Consider the following 20,633-nt stretch of genomic DNA (forward strand, 5'->3'; position numbering starts at 1 on the left):
GTCGGGGGCTCCCAACTTGCTGTGCAGAGTTATCATGTGGGAAACTGAAGACAAAAACTTCCAGACCCAGGGTTCACCTAGAAATTTTGCATTAAAAGGTCTGACTTGAGTCTGGGCATCTGAGTAATTAAAAATAGTTACACCAGAAGGTTTTAATACACAGCAAAGGTTGACAAGCCCTGAGTTAGATGCCTCGAAGACATAGGGAAAGTTCTGACGTACTTCCTCAGGTTATGCTGGTCCCCCATGAAGGAGAGCATGGGAGCCTTCTCAGGTGTGGGTGTTTCAGAACAGCACGTGCTGGGCTTAGCTCCCTGGGGCCTGTGGCAGGGTCTCCCATCTGGCACTTGTCACTCCACTTTCTGGAAATAGTTTCTCTAAAGGAAACCCCTGCGATGCTGTTCATGATGTGAGAAGCACTTTTGCACCTTGTTTCCTGTGGGGACTCTTAAGAACACAGGGAGAGGATGAGGACGCAGCTCAGTGGTGCTTCCTGCTGAGCATGCCTGAGGCCCTGGGTAGACTCTCAGTACCTGGGGGAGGGGAGCCGGAAAACAGGTGGTGCACCATCATTAGGGAGTTTCTGCTTCTCCTCTCACTGGGGTTCTCCTGGCAGTCCAGGAACAGGATGGAAACTGTTCCTGGGGTCCTCACTGCATTTGTTGCTAAACAATGAGTGTGTGGTTTCAGAAGGTGTGACAATAGCAGCCACAAGTGTCATTTATTAGGCACCTACTGCACACCAAAATCATCCCTTGCTTTCACCCTCATTATGCAGAGTGATGCTTTTAATCACTCTACAGAAGGGGACACTGAGGCTCAGCAGAAAAAGGACAGGCATTGTATTAATGGTCCTGCATATCTTAGAGGAGTCTGCTCTATCCCCTCTTCCCCAGCCTGGTACCTTGGACAGCCACACTCCTTTCTGAGCCTTGTCCCATAATGGCCTCTCACTAGGACTCCCTCACAGGGCAGGTGGGGATTCAAGAGCTGGGGGGCTCCGAGGGCTCAGGCTAGCATTAGGATGCTGAGCATCTCTTGATAAGTGACCAACAGGGTCACTGACTAGAGTCCCTAACCTCTATAGGGACTTCCAGGCTCCTGGGTCCTGGGTGACTCCACTTCTTCAGTGATACCCTCCATATGGTGCCCTCCCAGTGTTCAATGCGTGTCAGGCAGGGAGGTCAACATTTGCTGATACAAACCTTCATGATATTTGCTGCCTGTCGACAGCTGTAGAAAGTGCTGGGTGGTGATGAGCAATCTAGAGACACCAAAGGACCTGTCCACAGGCAAGCAGCCACCTGATGTCTCACATGAGTGCCTCAGGACCTGCTCAGGGACCTGAGTCTGCATATCTTGAAACTAGTCATTAGTTATGAACTTATTCCTATAACTTCCTCAGCACTCAGTGACCTGTGTTTCTAATATAAAAGTGACCAAGGAAGCCCTGATTCAGAGAAGCAGCTCTTCATCCTCTCCTCCTCAAACTCAGGCCTTGTCCCAGATTAAACTGATGGTATATTTCTTTAAAGGAAAACAATTGGGCTGAATTCATATCTAACTATGGAAGAGGATGGATCTGGGTTTCTCAGGTTTGTTAGTTTAGTTTAGTTTTGTTTTTATACTGGGCATTCACCCCAAGTTTGCTTTACCACTGAGCTATGTCTCTAGCCCTTTATATTTTTTTATTTTGAGGCTGGTTCTTGCTAAGTATCCCAGGTTGGCCTTGAACTTGCAATCCTCCTGCTCAGCCTCCCCAGTTGCTGGGCTATAGGTGTAGGCCAACATGCCCAGGTCTTTGCTCATTTTCCAGAAGCATCACCAGAGTGTTCCAAAGCCAACTGTGCCCAATGTGGCCTGGGAAGACATATGCCAACCACCCCATTCCACTGATGTGGCACTAGGCCACGTTGCAGCATGGACAGCTTTGTAACTGTGTTCCTAATGGTATCCTAGTGCCATTTGTCACCTGCATTTCTTTCTATAAATGGTCACCCTCAGTGGTAAAGTTTCCAGGGTAGGCAAGCAGAAACAGAAATTTTAAAATATATTAAAAAGAGTGAGACATGTCCACAGGTTCCACTCTGAGCCCAGATTCATAGCAATGCCCTGGTGCTGAGAGGAAGGCTCTGACCTCAGGCCTGGAGAAGCCGTGGGCTGATGGTCTTCACTGTCTGGCTGGACAGCTGCGCTTGCCTAGAGACAGGAGGGTAGGGACACCACACAGGGATGAGCACAGCACCCAGAGAGCTTTATTAGGAGGATTAATAAATGAAATCTTCCTTCCCTCTACCTTATCTAATCTGTTGCCCACTGGGATAATTCTTAGGGCTCCACAGCTAGCCAAGGAGCCTCATGGGAGGTGACCTGTAATACCTCTAATACCCAGGCTTCATGTAAGGGACTAAGCATGGGGAAGCCACCCCATCTTATGTGGTACACACCAGAACGTCTAGGTTTTGCTCTGTCCTGTCCTGATGATGCTTTGGCAGCTGTGGGGATCTTGGGTGGTGGTGAGTTTTTGGAGTATCTAAGTCCCAGAGAGCCAAGAAGTCACTCAAGAAGTTTTTTGAGTTCTTTATATATCCTGGAGATTAATGCTCTATCTGATGTGTGTGCAATAAAGATTTTCATGATATGTAACTCAAAGCCACGAGGGGCAGATGTTTGCCTCCAAAGCCATGAGGCAGTTTATGGTCCTTGTGAGTGGTCTAGACTCCAATAGGAATTAGGCTTTGCTTGATTGAAGGGGTATGTGTTGGGTTTTTAAAAATTTATAGTTGTTCTTTCTGGATATACATGACACTAGAGTGCATTTTGACATATTATACAAACATGGAGTGCCACCTCCCATTCTTGTGGCTGTATCATATATGAACATGGGAAGCTTATGGCCAATTCATTCTACTATCTACCGTATTCCCACCCCTGCTCCCTTCCCTTAATTCAAATCCAGTGAACTTCATACTCCCCATTCCTACTCTCCTGCGTTATTGGTTAGCATCCAGAGAGAATATTTGGCCTTTGGTTTCTTGGGATTGGTTTATTTCACCTAGTATGATAATCTCCAGTTCCATCAATTTACTGGAAAATGCCATAATTTTATTCTTCTTTATGACGGAGTAATATCACATTATGTATATATTTTTATATTTTTTTCTTTATCTACTTTTCTCTTGAGGGGCATCTAGGTTGGTTCCCTAGCTTAGCTATTGTGAATTGAGCTGCTATAAACACTGATGTGGCCTTGTCACTATAGTATGCTGATTTTAAGTCCTCTGGTATATATTAAGAGTGGGATAACTCAGTCAGATGGTAGTTCCATTCCAAATTTTCTAAGGAATCTCCATACGGCTTTCCAGGGGGGTTGCCCCAATTTGCAGTCCTACCAGCAATGTATGAGTGTGCCTTTTCCCCACATCCTCACCAACATTCATTGTTACTGGTATTCTTTATAATTGTCTTCTTGACTGGAGTGAGATGGAGTCTCAATGTAGCTTTAATTTGCATTCCCCAAATTGCTAGTGATGTTGAACATTTTTTCATATATATTTTTTGACCATTGTATTTCTTCTAACATGAAGTGCCTGTTCAGTTCACTCATTTATTCATCTATTGTTTGGGTTTTTTAGAATTTCCTTTTTTGTGTGGTGTGTGTTAATTTTTTTAGTTCTTTGTATATCCTGGAGATTAATGATATATCTGAGGTGCAGTTGGCAGAGATTTTTCTCTCATTCTGTAGGCTTTCTGTTCACATTCTTGATCATTTCCTTTGCTGTGAAGCTTTTGCGTTTGATTCCATCCCGTTTGTTGATTCTTGGTTTTACTTCTTGCACTTTAGGGGTCTTTTTTTTTGTTCTAAATAATTATACATGACAGCAGAATGCATTTCAACTCATTGTGCACAAATGGAGCACAACTTCTCATTTCATTGACTGTATATGATGCAGAGTCACACTGTTCATGCAATCATACATGTGCATAGGGTAATAATGTCCATCTCATTCCCCCATCCTTCCTACCCCCACACCTCTTCCTCTTTCCTCATTCCCCTCTGCCCAATCCAGAGTTTCTCTATTCTTCACTAGCCCCTCACCTATTATGGATCAGCATCCACATAAAAAAGAATATTCATCTTTGGATTTTTGGAATTGGCTTATTTCATTTAGCATGATAGACTACATTCATTTACCTGCAAATACCATAATCTCATTTATTTTCTTAATTTTTAATTTTTTATTTGTTTTATGTAGTTACACATGACAGTAGAATACATTTATGCACTTTGATATACATAGGGGTATAATCTCTCATTTTTCTGAGTGACATGTTGTAGAATCACATTGGTCATGAAGTCATACATATACATATAATAATAATGATAATAATAGTGTATGTTTCATTCTACTCTACTTCCTATTCCCACATCCCCTTTCTTCTCTTCCCCTCCCTTCACTTCCCTCTACATAATCTAAGGTAACTCTATTCTTCTTTAGTGCCCCCCCACCTTATCATGAATTAGCATCCACATATCAAAGAAAATATTCGGCCTCTGGTTTTTGGAGATTGGCTTATTTCACTTAGCATGATATTTTTTTTAAAAGGCTGGGTAGTATCCTCTTATGTATATATATCACATTTTCTTTACCCATTTATCTGTTGAATGGCAGGCATCTAGGTTGGTTCCATAGTTTAGCTATTGTGAATTGAGCTGCTATAAACATTGATGTGTTTACTGTGCTACTGTAGAATGCTGGTTTTTAAGGCATTTGGGTATAAAGTTGTTTTTGAGTACAATCAAAAATTTTAATAATTTTTGTGGTTGAGTATGGAAGCTTGGTAATGTGGCCACAAAGTATCATAGTAAGACACCATGATCTGCTCTATATTATTTTGGAGCCATAATAATAAGTGAAATTGACCATTAAAATGAAGAAGCAAAGGTGACAATCACCATGTCATATATTTGATTTGGGGTAATTAATTTTAATACTTGAATGTGTGGTTTTAACATATGCTGTGCCATATTAACTATTGTTTATCTGAATATGTTCATATTAATATTTAATATTCATTTAATATTTCATTGTACTTTAGTCCACATTAACATGTGGTAGTTGTCTATTTTAAGTGATTCAGAAAGATATTTCTTACATGCATAAAGCATGTAGTATGGACATTTGAGCAATATTAATTCTTCTAATCCATGACCACAGGAGGGAATATTACCTATCTTTTTACTTCTATGACCATAATACTTGACAAGAACAATTTAAAGGAACAAAAGCTCATTTTCAGCTAACATTTCAGAGGTTCAATCCATTCTCAGACAGCTTCATTGCTCTGGGATGGAGGTGAAGCAGTTTGTTATATCATGACAAGAAGGTATGGTGGAGGAAAGCTGTTCAGCACATGGCAGCCAGGAAGGAGAGATGGGGGGAGGGACGGGGGTGAAAATATAGTCCTCAAGACTCCACCCTCAATGATCTAATCTTCCACGGACATCCCACCTGCCTATAATTAAGACCCAGTACTTCATACAAAGTATTAATCCATTAAATGGATGAATCTACTCTGATCTTTTAATCCACTGATGAGGTTATAGCTCTCATAATCTGATTATTTCTCCTCTGCACACCCCTGAGTTGCCTAAACATATCAGTATTTCAGGTGACATTAGAGACACAAACCATAAAAGCAGCTTTTCTATTTTTTAATTTTTTTTAAAGAGAGAGAGAGAGAGAGAGAGAGAGAGAGAGAATTTTTAAATATTTATTTATTAGTTTTCGGCGGGCACAACATCTTTGTTTGTATGTGGTGCTGAGGATCGAACCCGGGCTGCACACATGCCAGGCGAGTGCGCTACCGCTTGAGCCATATCCCCAGCCCCATTTCCTATTTTTTTTAATGTCTTTAATCATGTTTTGTAATTTTAATTGTGGAAATCTTTTACATCTTTAGTAAATTTATTCATAAGATATATATGTGTGTGTGTGTGTGTGTGTGTGTGTGTTTTGTTGCTATTGTAAAAGTGATTACTTTTCTGATTTAGTTCTCAAAAATCTTTATAGATCCATAAAAATGCTTCTGGTTTTTGTATATGGAATTTGTGTCCTGCAATTTTATTGATTTCGTTAAGTTTTAGTCATCTCTTCGTGGAAGCTTTAGACATTTGCTTATAGAGAGTCCCACCATGAACAGGGATCATTCAATTTCTACCATATTTTTACAACTTTAATTTCTGTCTTTTGATTTCATACTCTGTCTAAACCTTCCAATACTGTTCTGAATATTAGCAATGATGGTGAACATACTTGTCCTGTTTCATATCTTGAATGAACAGCTTTCAGCTTTTCCCCATTCAGTACAAATCTGGGTTTCCAAATTGGAAATCCCACCATTAGGTGCAAGTATATTTATAATTGTATTCTCTTGAATATCATTGATCTTCTCTATAATTTTTCAAATTCTTTATCAGGTACTTCTTCAAAATCAGTTTCTTTGGAATCTATTGCTAGATAGATTGCTAGAATTATTTTGATCTTTATCATGTTTCATATGCTCCTATATTAGGATTTGGGCATCTGATGGATCAGTTGTTACTTGTCCCAGTTTGATGGGGTGAACCTCATATAGTAAAAGGCTTTTTCCTGGAGATGTGTCTTGCTGGTTTGATATGTAATGCTGCCTTTTTTTCCAGCCGAGGACCACAATATGGACTCCCATAGTACTTGGGCTGTAAGATTGACTTTGGGCAAAGTGCATACTGTAGCGGAGTTAAGCAGGCCCACTCTTTCTAGGTGAGACCATACAGGTGAGGACACTCTGTTAGGATTCAGGTTCACACAGCACTGGATAAGGGATGGCCATCCTGAAGCATGTTCAACAATGGGGGTGATGGCATCAGTTGGGTGATGGACAACTTCTCTGTCACTCTGTTGTTGACAATATCCTCTGGCATAAGCAGCTTCAGCAGAACATGGGGGTCATAAATACCTGCCCACAGACCAGGCAATGGTTGACACCATACACTGCACAGGGAGGAGCAGAGTGAAACCACAGTGCCCCCTATTTTGAGCATTCTATCAGCCTCCTTAGTAGAGCTGATAGACATGAGTAGAGCACATAGACATGGCATAGGGGCACAATGGTAGCCAGTACCAGCTGGGTACCAGTCCTGGCATTGGCACAAAACCACACACACATGGCTGTACTCATAACCCCTGAGGACGAGTGCTCTTTTCTTAGTTCTGGAGGGAGCTACCCATTCATTCCCCACTGAGCTATCACAGCCATCTGCTGGAAAACAGGGCAAAGAGCACACCTGAGTTTTGGGATCACCTCTGGTCTGCTAGGTTTACCTGGATTTGTGAGAATGCAACAACTGGTGTTGATGTGGTGGCTTTCTGTAGGGTACCAGAGTGGGGTATAGACGGTGGTTTTTGTTCTCCCCAAGCAGTACAAATTTATACAATACCTCACTTTTTAAGATGGCACCTAGCTACAGCAGTCTGGGTTCTAGGGTTGGTGGGGAGATGATGTGAGATCCTTTTCCAATGCACAGCTACTGTGGAGACTCCAGGCTGCTCCCATAACTGGGCTGCAAGCCTGTGTTGACTGTGAACCTTTCCAACAGCCGTGATGCTGACATCCATTGTGATGAAGTTACTTGGACATTCTTCTTCAACCTTCCTTTGCAAAGGGGAGTCCCACCTCTGCTGGTTGGGGAGACATGGTGAAAGACATTATGGTGCTTTGTTCATTTTCCTCTTCTTTTTTCCTGCATTTTTGGGGTATTCATATTAATTATACAGAATAATGGGCTTCTTGGTGGCATATTCATGCATGTGTATAATATGATTAAATTCACTCCATAAGACCTATCTGTACCCTTCTTTCCCCCTTCCCCAGTTTCCTTTTCTTCCTCTGTATCAATGGTCTCTATTCTACAGACATGATACCATGGTATATTTCTCCTGTATCTTCCAGATAGAAAATATACAGTACTTTTCTTTCTGAATCTGGCTTATTTCATTTGACACAATGGTCTCCAGTACCATTCCTTTTCCTGAAAGTGACATAATTTTTCTTTTTTTCATGGTTGAATAAAATTCCTTTGTATGCCAAGCATGCTGGCACATGCCTTTATTTCTAGCAACTTGGGATTTTGAGGCAGTAGGATTGCAAGTTCAAAGCCAGCCTCAGTGAGTCCTTAAGGTGTGTGGGCTCTCTCTCTCATTCAGTAAGGAGGTCCATGGAACAGGGTAGAGGAGAGTGTGGCTGCAGAGTCACTGATCAAAACCTCCAGGGACCAAGCAGGAAGTAGGTCTGATTTTATTTTACAGTTACCATGTATATAAACTCAGGTAGTAGCTAAGCAGATTACAGGCAGTAGACAATGCAATTTCTGCTAGCTGTTCTTTCAGTGACCGAGGAGTGGGCTGTGGAGCCAGCTCAGGACTGCAACACATGGTCTTATGCCCAGGGCTGTGCCTATGGGGTATGTGGCCTGCTGCTTATGTGCTTAGCATGAGGAAAGTGGCCTGCCACTCAGATGCCCTTAACATATGCCATGTGTGTAGTGCTCCATGCACCTGTCTCCATATCTCCCAACTCTGACTGTGCTGCAAGGACTTTAGCCAGCATTGATGTTTTTCATTCGGTGGACTTTACATAGTTATATAGGCATCTCACAACACAATAAGAAAAGATTATCACTATCATAAACTTAGGGTCAGGATAATAGCATTACAAGGATTAGTTAACTTGGCTCTCAGGTTTTTCCAATGTTCAGTTAATCCCTGAAAAATAGAAGAGATTGTCAAGATAGACCCCTTGGTCTCGTTGATTTTGACAATTAGGCCTTAGTAAGTTTATGCATAGTCATAACATAGTTAGCACCCCAAGCGCCCTTAATACACTGAGAAAAATTGGAGAAGTGTAAGGCTACATTTTCAGATACAGCAAATTGGGTGACACAAATTCTATGGAATTCAGGGTCACAAGTGAGCCTTTGAAATATAAACAGACTATCTAGTTGTTCCTGATGGAAGTCTGTTTCTTATTGAATGACTAAAATAGCAGCTCAGGATAGTTTGTTTAAGTCATTTTGAATGGCAAAGGCTTCTGCCATGGCAGTAGACAAATTGTTTACAGTCTGAGCAGACTGGATACTCTGAGTGAGCAAAGCAGTGGCAGTGGCTGTGGTGGCGATGGCGGCTACCAGGGCAATAATGGCAGTGATGATAAAGCTAATTGCATGCCTTGTTCAGTGTAGGATCTCATTCAGAAGATTCTTCATCTCCATGTTCCATGGACTCCTCCACTCTCTGGACAGGTTCACTGGAAGCCAGATTGCTGGGGGCACGCTGAGGATAAATATATGTTCAGCTTTCATAGCAAGAGTTAGACAATTTGTGAACCAGAAGGATGTACTGACTGCACAAGGGATCTCTGTATGAGTGACATTTATGCTATCAGTATCATTGATTATTAATATGGCAAAGGCTGGTGTAACAGAAGCTTGTGCTTAGTGGGTATGGGTACAATTTGTCACAAAGGCAAATCCGTGGTCAGGGACTGGACTCAGTAAAGACTCATTCATCCAGCTGGCTGCTGCCCATTTGATGGGTCTGGCAGCTAGTAATATTGGCATGATATCCATCATTCCATACTAATTTCTTGCAAAATGGTTGGTAATGGCTTGTTCCATGTAGCAGTTACTGCAGTAGCCTATATGGGTTTTGGGCACATCAGTTACATTCCAGGGAACTGCGCCTGCCCAGGCACGTAGATGTTGTTCCTCCACAGAGAAATTCCTCTTATCAAGGAGATAAGATATGGCTGTGACACATTGATACCATGGGATGCTCTCATTATTTGAGGGGGGCTTTCCAAAAAGCATTGTTGTGCATGTTAGCAGCAAGGGTTTCTTGCATTTGCCATGAGGGAGTCCATGGCTATAGGTAGCTTTGACTATAAGGTCAGTGAGAGACATCCCAACATATGACTTATAGTTAACTACAATAGTTTCATTGGCAAGAGCAAAACAGAGGGGACTGTCTGGATTATAGGTTTTATTATCTACTCTGGAGAAACAAATAGGCAGAGTAAGTATTGAAATGCTGGTATCCCAGGGTATGTTTACCTCCTGGATGAACAATTCAGGATCAATAAAGTTTGAATTATTAGAGAAGAGCTTGGGTAAAGCCCTTCCCAATTAGAAACAGCCAGCACCCAAATTAGCTGATCGGAGGCTTCACTGTTAGCAGTGAGCATTGCACACCATAGGACCAACATCATAGGCCTAGGGATGGGCTTGCCACCAGACAAAGGAGCCAATCTGGTGGCTTGGTCAACAAGACCTTTAATATCACTCCAGGTTACGTTATGTGAGGTCCATTTACATTGCTGAGTCCTTTGCTTTCAAGGTTTTTCCTCCAGAGTTAGTTCCTTCATCTTGGTTGATGGTTCTGGGTGTCCAGGTCTTGATGTTCTGGAAACACCCAGATGGAGTGTGGCTTCTGTTAACATATGTAAATCCTCCAGCTATGGTTAGGAGGAGCCCTGGACCATCCCATGCAATTATTATGGAATCGTTCCATGTGACAATGGGTAGATAGGAGGGCCCCATGGTATCAATTGAGGAATGGGCCATGGAGTAAGCTCAGGGACTGCAACACATGACCTCATGCCCAGGGCTGTGCCTACAGGGTAACCAGCCTGCCACTCACATGCCTAGCATGAGGTGAGTGGCCTGCCACTCAGACATCCTTAATATATGCCATGTGTACTGTACTCCATGCACCTGTCCCCACAGTAAGCAACACAGCAGGAACATTTATCAAAATAAAATGCTAAAAAAGGGCTGAGGATGTGGTTTATTGGTTTAGGTTCTCTGGTTCAATCACCGGTAGCAAAAACCAAATTATTTCCTTGGGTTGTAATAGCACATTTTCCTTATCCATTCATCTGTTAACAGACAACTAGGTGATTTCATAACTTGGTTACTGTGAGTTGTACTGTGATAAACATGGGTGTGCATGTATCTCTACAGTATGCTGGCTTTAATTCTTTCAGATAAATACCAAAGAATGCGGTAACTAGATCAAATGATAGTTCTCTTTTTAGATTTTTTAGGAACTTCCATGCTGATTTCCATGGTAGCTTTACTAATTTGCATTTTCACTAATACTGAGTATGAGGTTTGGGTTTTTTTGTCCACATCCTCACCAGTATTTATTGTTAATATTCTTTTTTTTTTAGAAGAAGAGGAAGAGAAGAGGTTTAGTTAGCACAAGAGTAGGAGATTCAAGTGCATAGCACTGCCATCAGCTCACTTCTCAGAACATCACATCATAGGGGTAGGGAATGCAGGATCACAAAGTGACCTCAGTATTTGCATCTTGATGATTGCCATTCTGACTGGGGTAAGATGAAATCACAATGTGGATTGGATTTGCATTTTCCTGATGGTTAAGAATGATGAAAACCTTTTCTTAGATTTTTTGGCTCCTTGTCCTTTTTAGAAAAAATTTAGTTGGACATATCTTTAATACAACTTCATAGTTATACGTAGTAGTTGGGTTCATCTTGACAAAGTCATACATGCATGGAATTCAATTTCAGTTTATGATCTCGTTCTTTATCCTCCCCTTTTCCCTCCCATCCTGACTCTCCTTCCTTGTTCTCCTTTCTCTGTTCTCTATCCTCTTTTGAGAAGTACCTGCTCAGCTCATTTACCCATTTATCAAATGGGTTATTTTCTTTCATTTTTATTCTGATTTGTTGTATATGACAGCAGAGTGCATTTCAATTCATAGTACACACATAGAGCACAATTTTTCATATCTCTGGTTTTACAAAATTAGAGTTACACCATTCATGTCTTCATACATGTACTTAGGGTAATGAAGTCCATCTCGTTTCACAATCGTTCCTACCTGCCATGCCCCCTCCCTTCCCCTTTCACTCCTTTTCCTTATCTAGTGTTCATCTAATCCTCCAATGCTTTCTCCCAACCCCACCATGAACCAACATTATTATATTGTAGAAAATATTCAGCATTTGTTGTTTTAGGGATTAGCTAACTTCACTTAGCATTATATTCTCCAACTTCATCCATTTACCTGCAAATCCCATGATTTTATTCTCTTTTAATGCTGAGTAATACTCCATTGTGTATATATACCAAAGTTTCCCTGTCCATTCATCTACTGAAGGGCATCTAGGTTGATTTCACAGTGTAGCTATTGTTAATTGTGCTGCTATAAACATTGATGTGGCTGTGTCCTTGTAGTATGTTGTTTTTAAGTCCTTTGGATATAAGCTGAGGAGTGGGATAGTTGTTTCAAATGGTGGTTCCATTCCCAATTTTCCAAGAAATCTCCATACTGTTTTCCATATTGCCTGTACCAATTTGCAGTCCCACCACTAATCTATGAATGTGCCTTTTCCCCCACATCCTTGCCAAAACTTATTGTTGTTTGTACTCTTAATAGCTGCCATTCTGACTGGAGTAAGATGAAATCTTAGAGTATTTTGATTTGCATTTCTCTAATTGCTAGAGATGTTTTTCATGTTTGTTGATTGATTGTATATCCTCTTCTGAGAAGTGTCTGTTCAGTTCCTTGGCCCATTTATTGATTGGATTATGTTTTTGGGTGTTAAGATTTTGGGAGTTTTTATATATCTTAGAGACTAGTGCTTTATCTGATATACATGTGGTATAAATTTGCTCCCAAAATGTAGGCTCTCTATTCACCTGATTGTTTCTTTTGCTGAGAAGAAGCTGTTTAGCTTGAATCAATCTCATTTATTGATTCTTGATTTTAATTCTTGCACTATAAGAGTCTTATTAAGACAGTTGGGGCCTAAACTGACATGATGCAGATTTGGGCCTTCCTTCTATTAGGCATAGTGTCTCTCATTTAATTCCTAAGCTATTGTACATGGGGTAGTTTTTCTCATTTCCCTTTCAGAGGATTTTTCAATGATGTATAGAAATGCCTTTGATTTATGATTGCTGATTTTATATCTAGCTACTTTGCTGAATTCATTTAATAGTTCTAGAAGTTTTCTGGTGGAATTTTTTGAGTCTTCTAGGTATAGAATCATATAATCAGCACATAGTGCTAATTTGAGTTCTTCTTTTCCTATTCATATCCCTTTAATTTCTTTCCTCTGTCTAATTGCTCTGGCCATTGTTTAAAGAATTATGTTAAATAGAAGTGGTGAAAGCAGGCATCCCTGTTTTGTTCCAGTTTTTAGAGGAAATACTTTCAATTTTTCTCCATTTAGAATGATGTTGGCCTGGCTTAGCAATAGATAGCTTTTAAGATGTTGAGATATGTTTCTGTTATCCCTAGTTTTTCTAGTATTTTGAACATAAAGCGGTGCTGTATTTTGTCAAATATCTTTTCTGCATATATTGAGATGATCATTTATTTCTTATCTTTAAGTTTATTGATGTGATGAATTACATTTATTGATTTTCTTATGTTTAATCAACCTTGCATCCCTGGGATGAATCCCACTTTGTCATGGTACACTATCTTTTTGATATGTTTTTGTATTTGATCTGCCAGAATTATTGAAAATTTTTGCATCTATATTCATCAGAGAAGTTTTCTTTTTTTAATGTGTCTTTGTCTGGTTTTGGAATCAGCGTAATATTGGCATCATAGAATGAGTTTGGAAGTGCTGCCTCTTTTTCTATTTCCTGAAATAATTTGAAGAGTATTGGTATTGGTTCTTCTTAAAAGGTCTTATAGAATTCAGCTGTGTATCCATCCAGTCCTGGGCTTTTATTAGTTGGCAGGCTTTTGATGGCATCATCTATTTCATTGCTTGAAATTGATCTGTTTAAATTGTGTATATCATCATGATTCAATTTAAGAAAATCATATGATTCTAGAAATTTGTTGATGACTTTGGTATTTTCTACTTTATTAGAGTACAAGTTTTTCAAATAATTTCTAATTATCTTCTGTATTTCTTTAGTGTCCATTATGATATTTCCTTTTTCATCATGGATGTTAGTAATTGGAGTTTTCTCTCTCTTTCTCTTCATTAGCATGGCTAAGAGGTGTCATTTTATTTATTTTTTCACAGAATCAACTTTTTGTTTTATCAATTTTTTCAATTATTTCCTTTGTTTCAATTTCATCGATTTCAGTTCTGAATTTAATGATTTCCTGTCTTCTACTATTTGGGGGGTTTGTTTGTTCTTCTTTTTATAGAGCTTTGAGATGTAATGTCAGGGCATTTATTTGTTGACTTTTTCTTCTTTGACGGAATGAACTCCAAGCAATAAACTTCCTCTTAGTACTGCCTTTATAGTGTCCCAGAGATTTCGATATGTTTCATCAGTGTTCTCACTTTACCTCTAAGAATTTTTAAATCTTCTCCTCAATGTCTTTTGCAACCCATTGTTTATTCAGAAGCATATTATTTAGTCTCCATGTATTAGAGTAGCTTTTATTTTATCTTTTATTTTGTCATTGGTTTCTAATTTCATTCCATTATGATCTGATAGAATGTAGGGTAGTATCTTTACTTTTTTGTATTTGCTAAGAGACATTTTGTGGCATAATATATGGTCTATTTTAGAGAAGGATCCATGTGCTGCTGAGAAGAAAATGCATTGGTTCATTGAATGATCAAATATTCTGTATATGTCAGTTAAGTCTAAGTTATTGACTGTATTATTGAGTTCTATAGTTTCTTTGTCTAGCTTTTGTGTGGAAGATCTATCCAGTTATGAAAGAGGTGTGGTTAAAGATCACCCAGAATTATTGTGTTGTGTCTATTTCATTCTTGAACTTGAGAAGAATTTGTTCAGACATCCCAGTTCTCAGTAATCTGATTCATGCAAAGTACTTGATTTCACATATGTTGGGGATGTGAGGGTGGGAGAATAAGGAAGGAGAAGGAAAAAAAATCTCAGAGGAAGAAACAAGGATTGTTTTGATTGGATATCAGGATCTTTCCTCCTTCCCTTCTCATCCAATAGGTGAGTTGTCTGTTGTTAGCTGGTATCTCCGCCCTCAGGATGGTGGGGGTTACCAGGATATGAAGGGTGGTCTTGGGTGCAGGGCACCTGGAGGTGGGGTATGGCACCTGCCAGTCCAGATGGGAGACTGCACTTCAAGGATCTCCTTTGGGGCCTGCTTTTGTGATGTGGGCACCTAGTCTTATCTCCTAATCTTGCCTGTAAACCTCACAGTTCCTGCCCTCTAAGTTAGTCTCTAAAGTATATCTCCCTCACCCTCTCCCTATCTACTTCCTAATAAGGAACGTTTCTCTCTGGGAGTTTTGTGTGTCACCCTCTGATGGCTGCGCACCTGTTGCTGAGGCAGTTTTGTATTGGGCAGTCACTGTGCCGGGTTAGTGGCTGCTAGGGATTGGGGGGAATTGTAAACTATGGGTACCTGGATATCCAGTGTTCCAAAATGGTAGCTGCCCCAACTAAAGATGGTGATGGAGGTGACCCAAGATGGAGGCAGCTGCTTTCAGCAATGGGGTGTCAGTTCAGATTGGGGCAGCCAGGCAATGGCATTGTGTGATGTGTTCAAAGGTGAGCTCTGTGACGTGCAGTGTTGTGGCTGTTGGCTGTCTTTAGAGCCTGTGCGATGTCCCCAGGTTCAGGCAGGGTACTGTGCATATAGGGGCCTATGGCAATAGCTGCCCAGTGCCAAGATGGAGGTGACCTGTAAGCCCCACATTAATGGATGGGAGTCCACATGGGAGTGGCAGATGGAGTTCCTGCAGATGGGTAGAGGCTGAGTGTCCTGAATGGGAGCAACGTCTGGGAATTCTGCACTAGTTCTGATGCTGGTGGTCCCACTAATGTAGCTGGGAGATGTGCAGTTTTAGTAGCCAGGAGTCGGGAGTCCTGCTCTAATGCTGAGTCCCAGAGCCCTGAACAAGCACAGAGCCTTGATTCCTGTGTGGGAACAGCTGTGAGGGGTCCTCTATTACTCTCAGAGAAACACTATTACCACTAGTTGAGACCCAGGTCATGGAGCGACACAGAATGCTGCCTCTCTCTGGCCCACCATTCTGAATTCCTCTCAGTGGTTAACTTATTACATAACTACATAAAATGTTACTTATGCTTACACTTTATTTCACTCCCATTTATTTTATGTCCTATATCTTCTTTTTAAATTAATGCATATTCTAAATCTACCTTGCTCTCTCTGGAATGAGCTCAGTGCACAAGAGTTAAAATTCTTTTTTGATTATTCTGAGTCAGTAGGTATCTAAAGTGGTAGCCTTTCCCCTTCTTTTTTGTGTTATCTTCTTACCTACTGCAGCAGTGTCTGCCTCTGGTTGCTAAAAGGAAATGAAAATCAGGAATAGAAAGATTTGGTGTCCTCAGAAGGGGTCTGTCCTTGGGGTGACCCTACAAAAGGATAATCTGCCCCTTTGCCCACATGTTTTTCTTCTTCAGCAAAATATTGCCCATGATTTATACCCTGGGTGGCTAAATTTTTCTCAATCTCTTTCACTGTTAACTGACAAGCTTCTCATTCTCTGGAGTGTTCCCTATTGTGAGCAGTGACCTTTCTCCAAGGGTGTACCATTCAGACTCACAGGGTGCTATGTTTGGATGTGGGGCATTCCCTGAAATCCCCTGTGTATTAGACACTGCAGCAGGTTCTGAGGGGAATGACTCAGTTATGGAACTGCAACCAAATCTGGATTAATCCATCTGATGGATTTCAGTTTTAATGGACCATGAGTGGTACCCCTAGACATGTGGGGATTGCTGGGGGAAGCAGGTCAATGGGGGCATGTCCTTCAAGGTTGCATTTTGTCCATGGATCCTGGTGTTCACTTGCTCTGCTGCATGCTCCTCCCACCACCACAAATTACTCTCTCTTTCCTGGCTCTGGCTGTCATGAGCTGAGGTGCTCTCCAACATGCACCCTCCTTTAAGGACAGAAGAGCAATAGTGGTCTGAACTACATCTTTTAAGTTCTTTATTTTGTTACAATCCAATTTTAAAGGAAAGAGTCTTAGCATGTCAGTGGTTGGCAGTACATTGCCCATGGGAGATTTATAATCTTTAATTACTTCTTTGGGCATCTTAAAGAGAGAGGGCTCAAATTGCTCTTTCCCCCTTCTCCTTGTGCATCACCTTGGATGGCAGCCATGGATGGGATGGGAGATGGAGATCAACAGCATCAAGAAAGCAGCAGAGAAGGGTCTGCCAGCACATGTAGCGTGGACATTTAGGGGGTGTCATGGAGGACTCTCCTTGGAAAAGGGACCATGTGAGGTCATGAAGGAAGAGAATGCATTACTATTCTCACAAATGCCACTTACCACACTTATATGTGGACAGGCTCATATACCTGTACACTGGCTCTCTACTGCTTTGACTCTCACAAGAGCACTCAGCAATGGACATTCAGCACCTCATGGAAGTACACACCCTCCATCAGAGGTCCTTCCTCAAATCACATTCCCTCTCCAGTGTGCTGCTAAAGAGCCAGTTCACAGGGTCTGGTGTTCCAGATTCCAATGGTAGGATGATTGTGCAGCTAGGGTCAAGGCTAGGAACTGGTATTCCAGTGTGCATTCTTGGGGTTGGGACAGAAGTAGCACTGTAATGTGGAGAGGGTTATGAGCTCTCTGAAAAAGCCACAGAGAGCTGCACAAAGCAGGGCACAAGACAGCCATCAGGCCAGAGAGCTGTGCGACATGGCAGAGCCACTGGGGTCAGCCAGGGAGTGAGTCCTGAGCTGTCAGAAGCCATGCCCCAGGGACTTTGCTCCTGACCTTTGAACCTCCCTTCCTCCTCTCCACTGTGTTGTCAATGGGAGAGTTAATCCTACTGATAAGCCACCTAAGGATCATTACAACAGAGCATTGGAAATTGCACCTGGAGAGGCACAAGAAATTAGGGATTTATCAGCAAAACAGTTTCTAGAGAAAGAAACTCTGGGCAGTGTTTCATTGTGAGTTGCTGCAAAACTCAGATACCAACATTGGGAGAGATTTCACAGATGTTTGTGTGTGCGTGTGGGTATGCCACTATATCACAGTCGAGGGACAGCAACAAGGGGACTCATGGCCGAGAATAGCTTATTGCATTGATATACCTATTGCCTATGGGAGTGTTCACATCTGTTTCTGGGAATACTGAGGCATCAGGAAGTTTAAAACATCCATGATACAACAGGAGAGCTTTATTTTCTGGTAAAACTTGGACTTATTATCTAACATCCTTTCACTTCAACTTACTGGTCTCCCTTTAGCATTTCTTGCATGACATTTCTACAGGGAGTGAATTGCTCAGTTTTTGTTTTTTTTTTCTGGAAATATCTTCATTTCTCATTCATTTTTCTGGAAATATCTTCATTTCTCACTGTTTTTTCTCTTAGGTAGAGAATTCTTGGTACCATTTTTTTTTTCAACACTGTAGATGCATCATCTTACTGCCTCTGGTTCCATCATTAAGAACTTGATAAATGCCTTAGGAGGAACCCTGTATGTGGTGGACAGGCCTCTCTTTCTGCTTTAGTGTTGTCTGTTTAATTTAGCCTTGGCAGATTGGTTTACAATGTGCCTCAGCATGCGTCTGCTCGAGTCCATGGAATGTGGAGGTTGTTCAGCCTCTTGGATTAGTACTTTCATATATTAGATGACATTTAAGAAAGCGAAGAGCATTTCACTTTAAAATAAAGTTTTGCCCTTTCTCTTTTCATTCTTCTCTTTTGGAATCCTCATATGTGCGTCAGTGCAATTTGCTGGTATCCTGAATGAATTTTTTTTTAATTCCTGTTTCCCATTCTGAACTGCAAACTGAGCAATGTCAATGGTTTCTCTTCCACATTTTGGGATTTTTCAACTGCTTGTTCAAGTCTGGTGGAATCTCTAATGAAATTCAGAGTTAATTGAGCCTTACCAACTCCCAAACTTCTATTTGGTTCCTTTTCATACTTTCTCCTTGTTGATGTTCTCAATTTGCTGATCATCTTACAGATTTTCTTTTCTACTTTGTCTATATGTCCTGATGAGAAGGAGGCAGGAGAAATGAGCCAGGGAAGGACATGAGATGGGGGAGGCAAGAGGATGGAGCAACAGGAGGATGGGAAACAAGGGGAAGCAGCTCAGGGACCCCCCTGCATGTGGAGAGCAGGGAACAGAGCCTAGTAATAAAACAGACCTCATGACCTTGGGTGGATGCTCAGTGAGAGAAAATTTGGACTTCTGATGTTCAGAACCGTAACAGAAAAACTGCTGTTGTTTTAGACACTAGTTTGCAGTCATTTCTCACAGAAACACAAGAATACTTACATAATGTGATTATAGTGTGGGTAGTTATGGAAGGGGCTTGAGTAATGTTTCATTTCTTAATTGAGCTGCACATTGTTATATGCACCATGATCACTCCAGGCTGATGGAGGAAACCCCATCATGAGCTTGGGGGTTTCTGTGGAACAGGGAAGATGAGCCACAGACTCATCTTCACAGACAGTCAAATGCTTGTCCCACTAACTTCCCCCACAACTCAGGATTCTCAAGTACCACATGACACCCCCTCCCCAATGTCATGGTTCTTGAAATGCCAGTGACCTTGTGGTCAGAAAGGGAAGAATAACAAACAGTTGGTGACACATGAGAGCTCAGGGGAGGGCTCAGGACTTCAAGTCCCCTCCCTCCTCCTTGCTCAGGGCTCTGGGCCTCAGGGGCAGGTGTCTCACAGTGTGGAGGTACAGGCCAGGGGAGGCTCAGTGTGAGGACACATGCTCTGTGCTGAGCTCAAGGCCACTCTGCGGGCACTCAGTCAGTGACAGGCTTTGCTGATACCATGTGATAAACCAAGAGGACCCCCAGGATGAACAGTAAGGACCCCCCAGGAGCGGCTGCACAGGAGCTGCAGGTGATCCAGCCTGAGAAATCAGTGTCTGTTGCTGCTGGAGAGTAGGCCACTCTGCACTGCACTGTGACCTCCCTGCTCCCTGTGGGGCCCATGCATTGGTTTAAGGGGGCAGGGCCAGGCCGGGAGTTGATCTACAACTTCAGAGGACACTTCCCCCGAGTCACAAGTCTCTCAGATACAACACAGAGGGACAACAAGGACTTTTCCATCCTCATCAGTAATGTCACCCCAGTAGACGCTGGCACTTACTACTGCATTAAATTTAGGTTATCAAGCACTGATCCCAAGGAGGTTCAGTCTGGACCAGGCACTGAGTTGTCTGTGCAAGGTGAGTGCAGCTGTCTCCTCCTCCCTGGGGTGGGACAGGAAGTCAGGAGTCACACCCTCCACCCTGGGGGCCACAGCTGAGAAGCAGGAGCAGCACTGGGTGCTCATGTCATGACCTGCTGTCACCCCTTCTGCAGGTCAGGGAGGCAGAGGCCTGTGGAGGCTGTGCTATTTGGTCCAGGCTCCATGGCTGGTAAATGGGGGGCATCTGCACCCCTCACCTGCCTGCTCCAAGGCCCTGACCTTTTCCAGTCTGGCCCAGCCCTGTGGCTCCCCAGCTGAGGGCTCTGAGGGTTTGAGGGACTTGCCAGTCACAAAGCCAGACCACATCTGTTACATTTAGAGAGCACTACCCCTGTGTGGGTGAGCCTTCTTTTGCCACAACCACTCAGAAAAGAAGCCCTTC

The 20,633-nt window shown here is 41.9% G+C and overlaps 2 protein-coding genes across 3 annotated transcripts in view; both read left to right on the top strand.

The window, feature by feature from the left end:
• Positions 1–20,633, top strand: part of LOC114106959 (signal-regulatory protein beta-1-like) — a 355,204-nt gene that overhangs the window by 174,430 nt on the left and 160,141 nt on the right. The window lies entirely within an intron of this gene.
• Positions 1–20,633, top strand: part of LOC139704809 (signal-regulatory protein beta-1-like) — a 39,903-nt gene that overhangs the window by 17,332 nt on the left and 1,938 nt on the right. The window contains exons 3-4 of the mRNA XM_071609116.1: positions 20,167–20,228; positions 20,365–20,420. Coding sequence (XP_071465217.1) covers positions 20,167–20,228; positions 20,365–20,420 — 118 coding nt within the window. The remainder of the gene's footprint in view (positions 1–20,166; positions 20,229–20,364; positions 20,421–20,633) is intronic.

Source organism: Marmota flaviventris, chromosome 2 (assembly GCF_047511675.1).
Source record: "Marmota flaviventris isolate mMarFla1 chromosome 2, mMarFla1.hap1, whole genome shotgun sequence".
NCBI classification, from domain to species: Eukaryota; Metazoa; Chordata; class Mammalia; order Rodentia; family Sciuridae; genus Marmota; species Marmota flaviventris.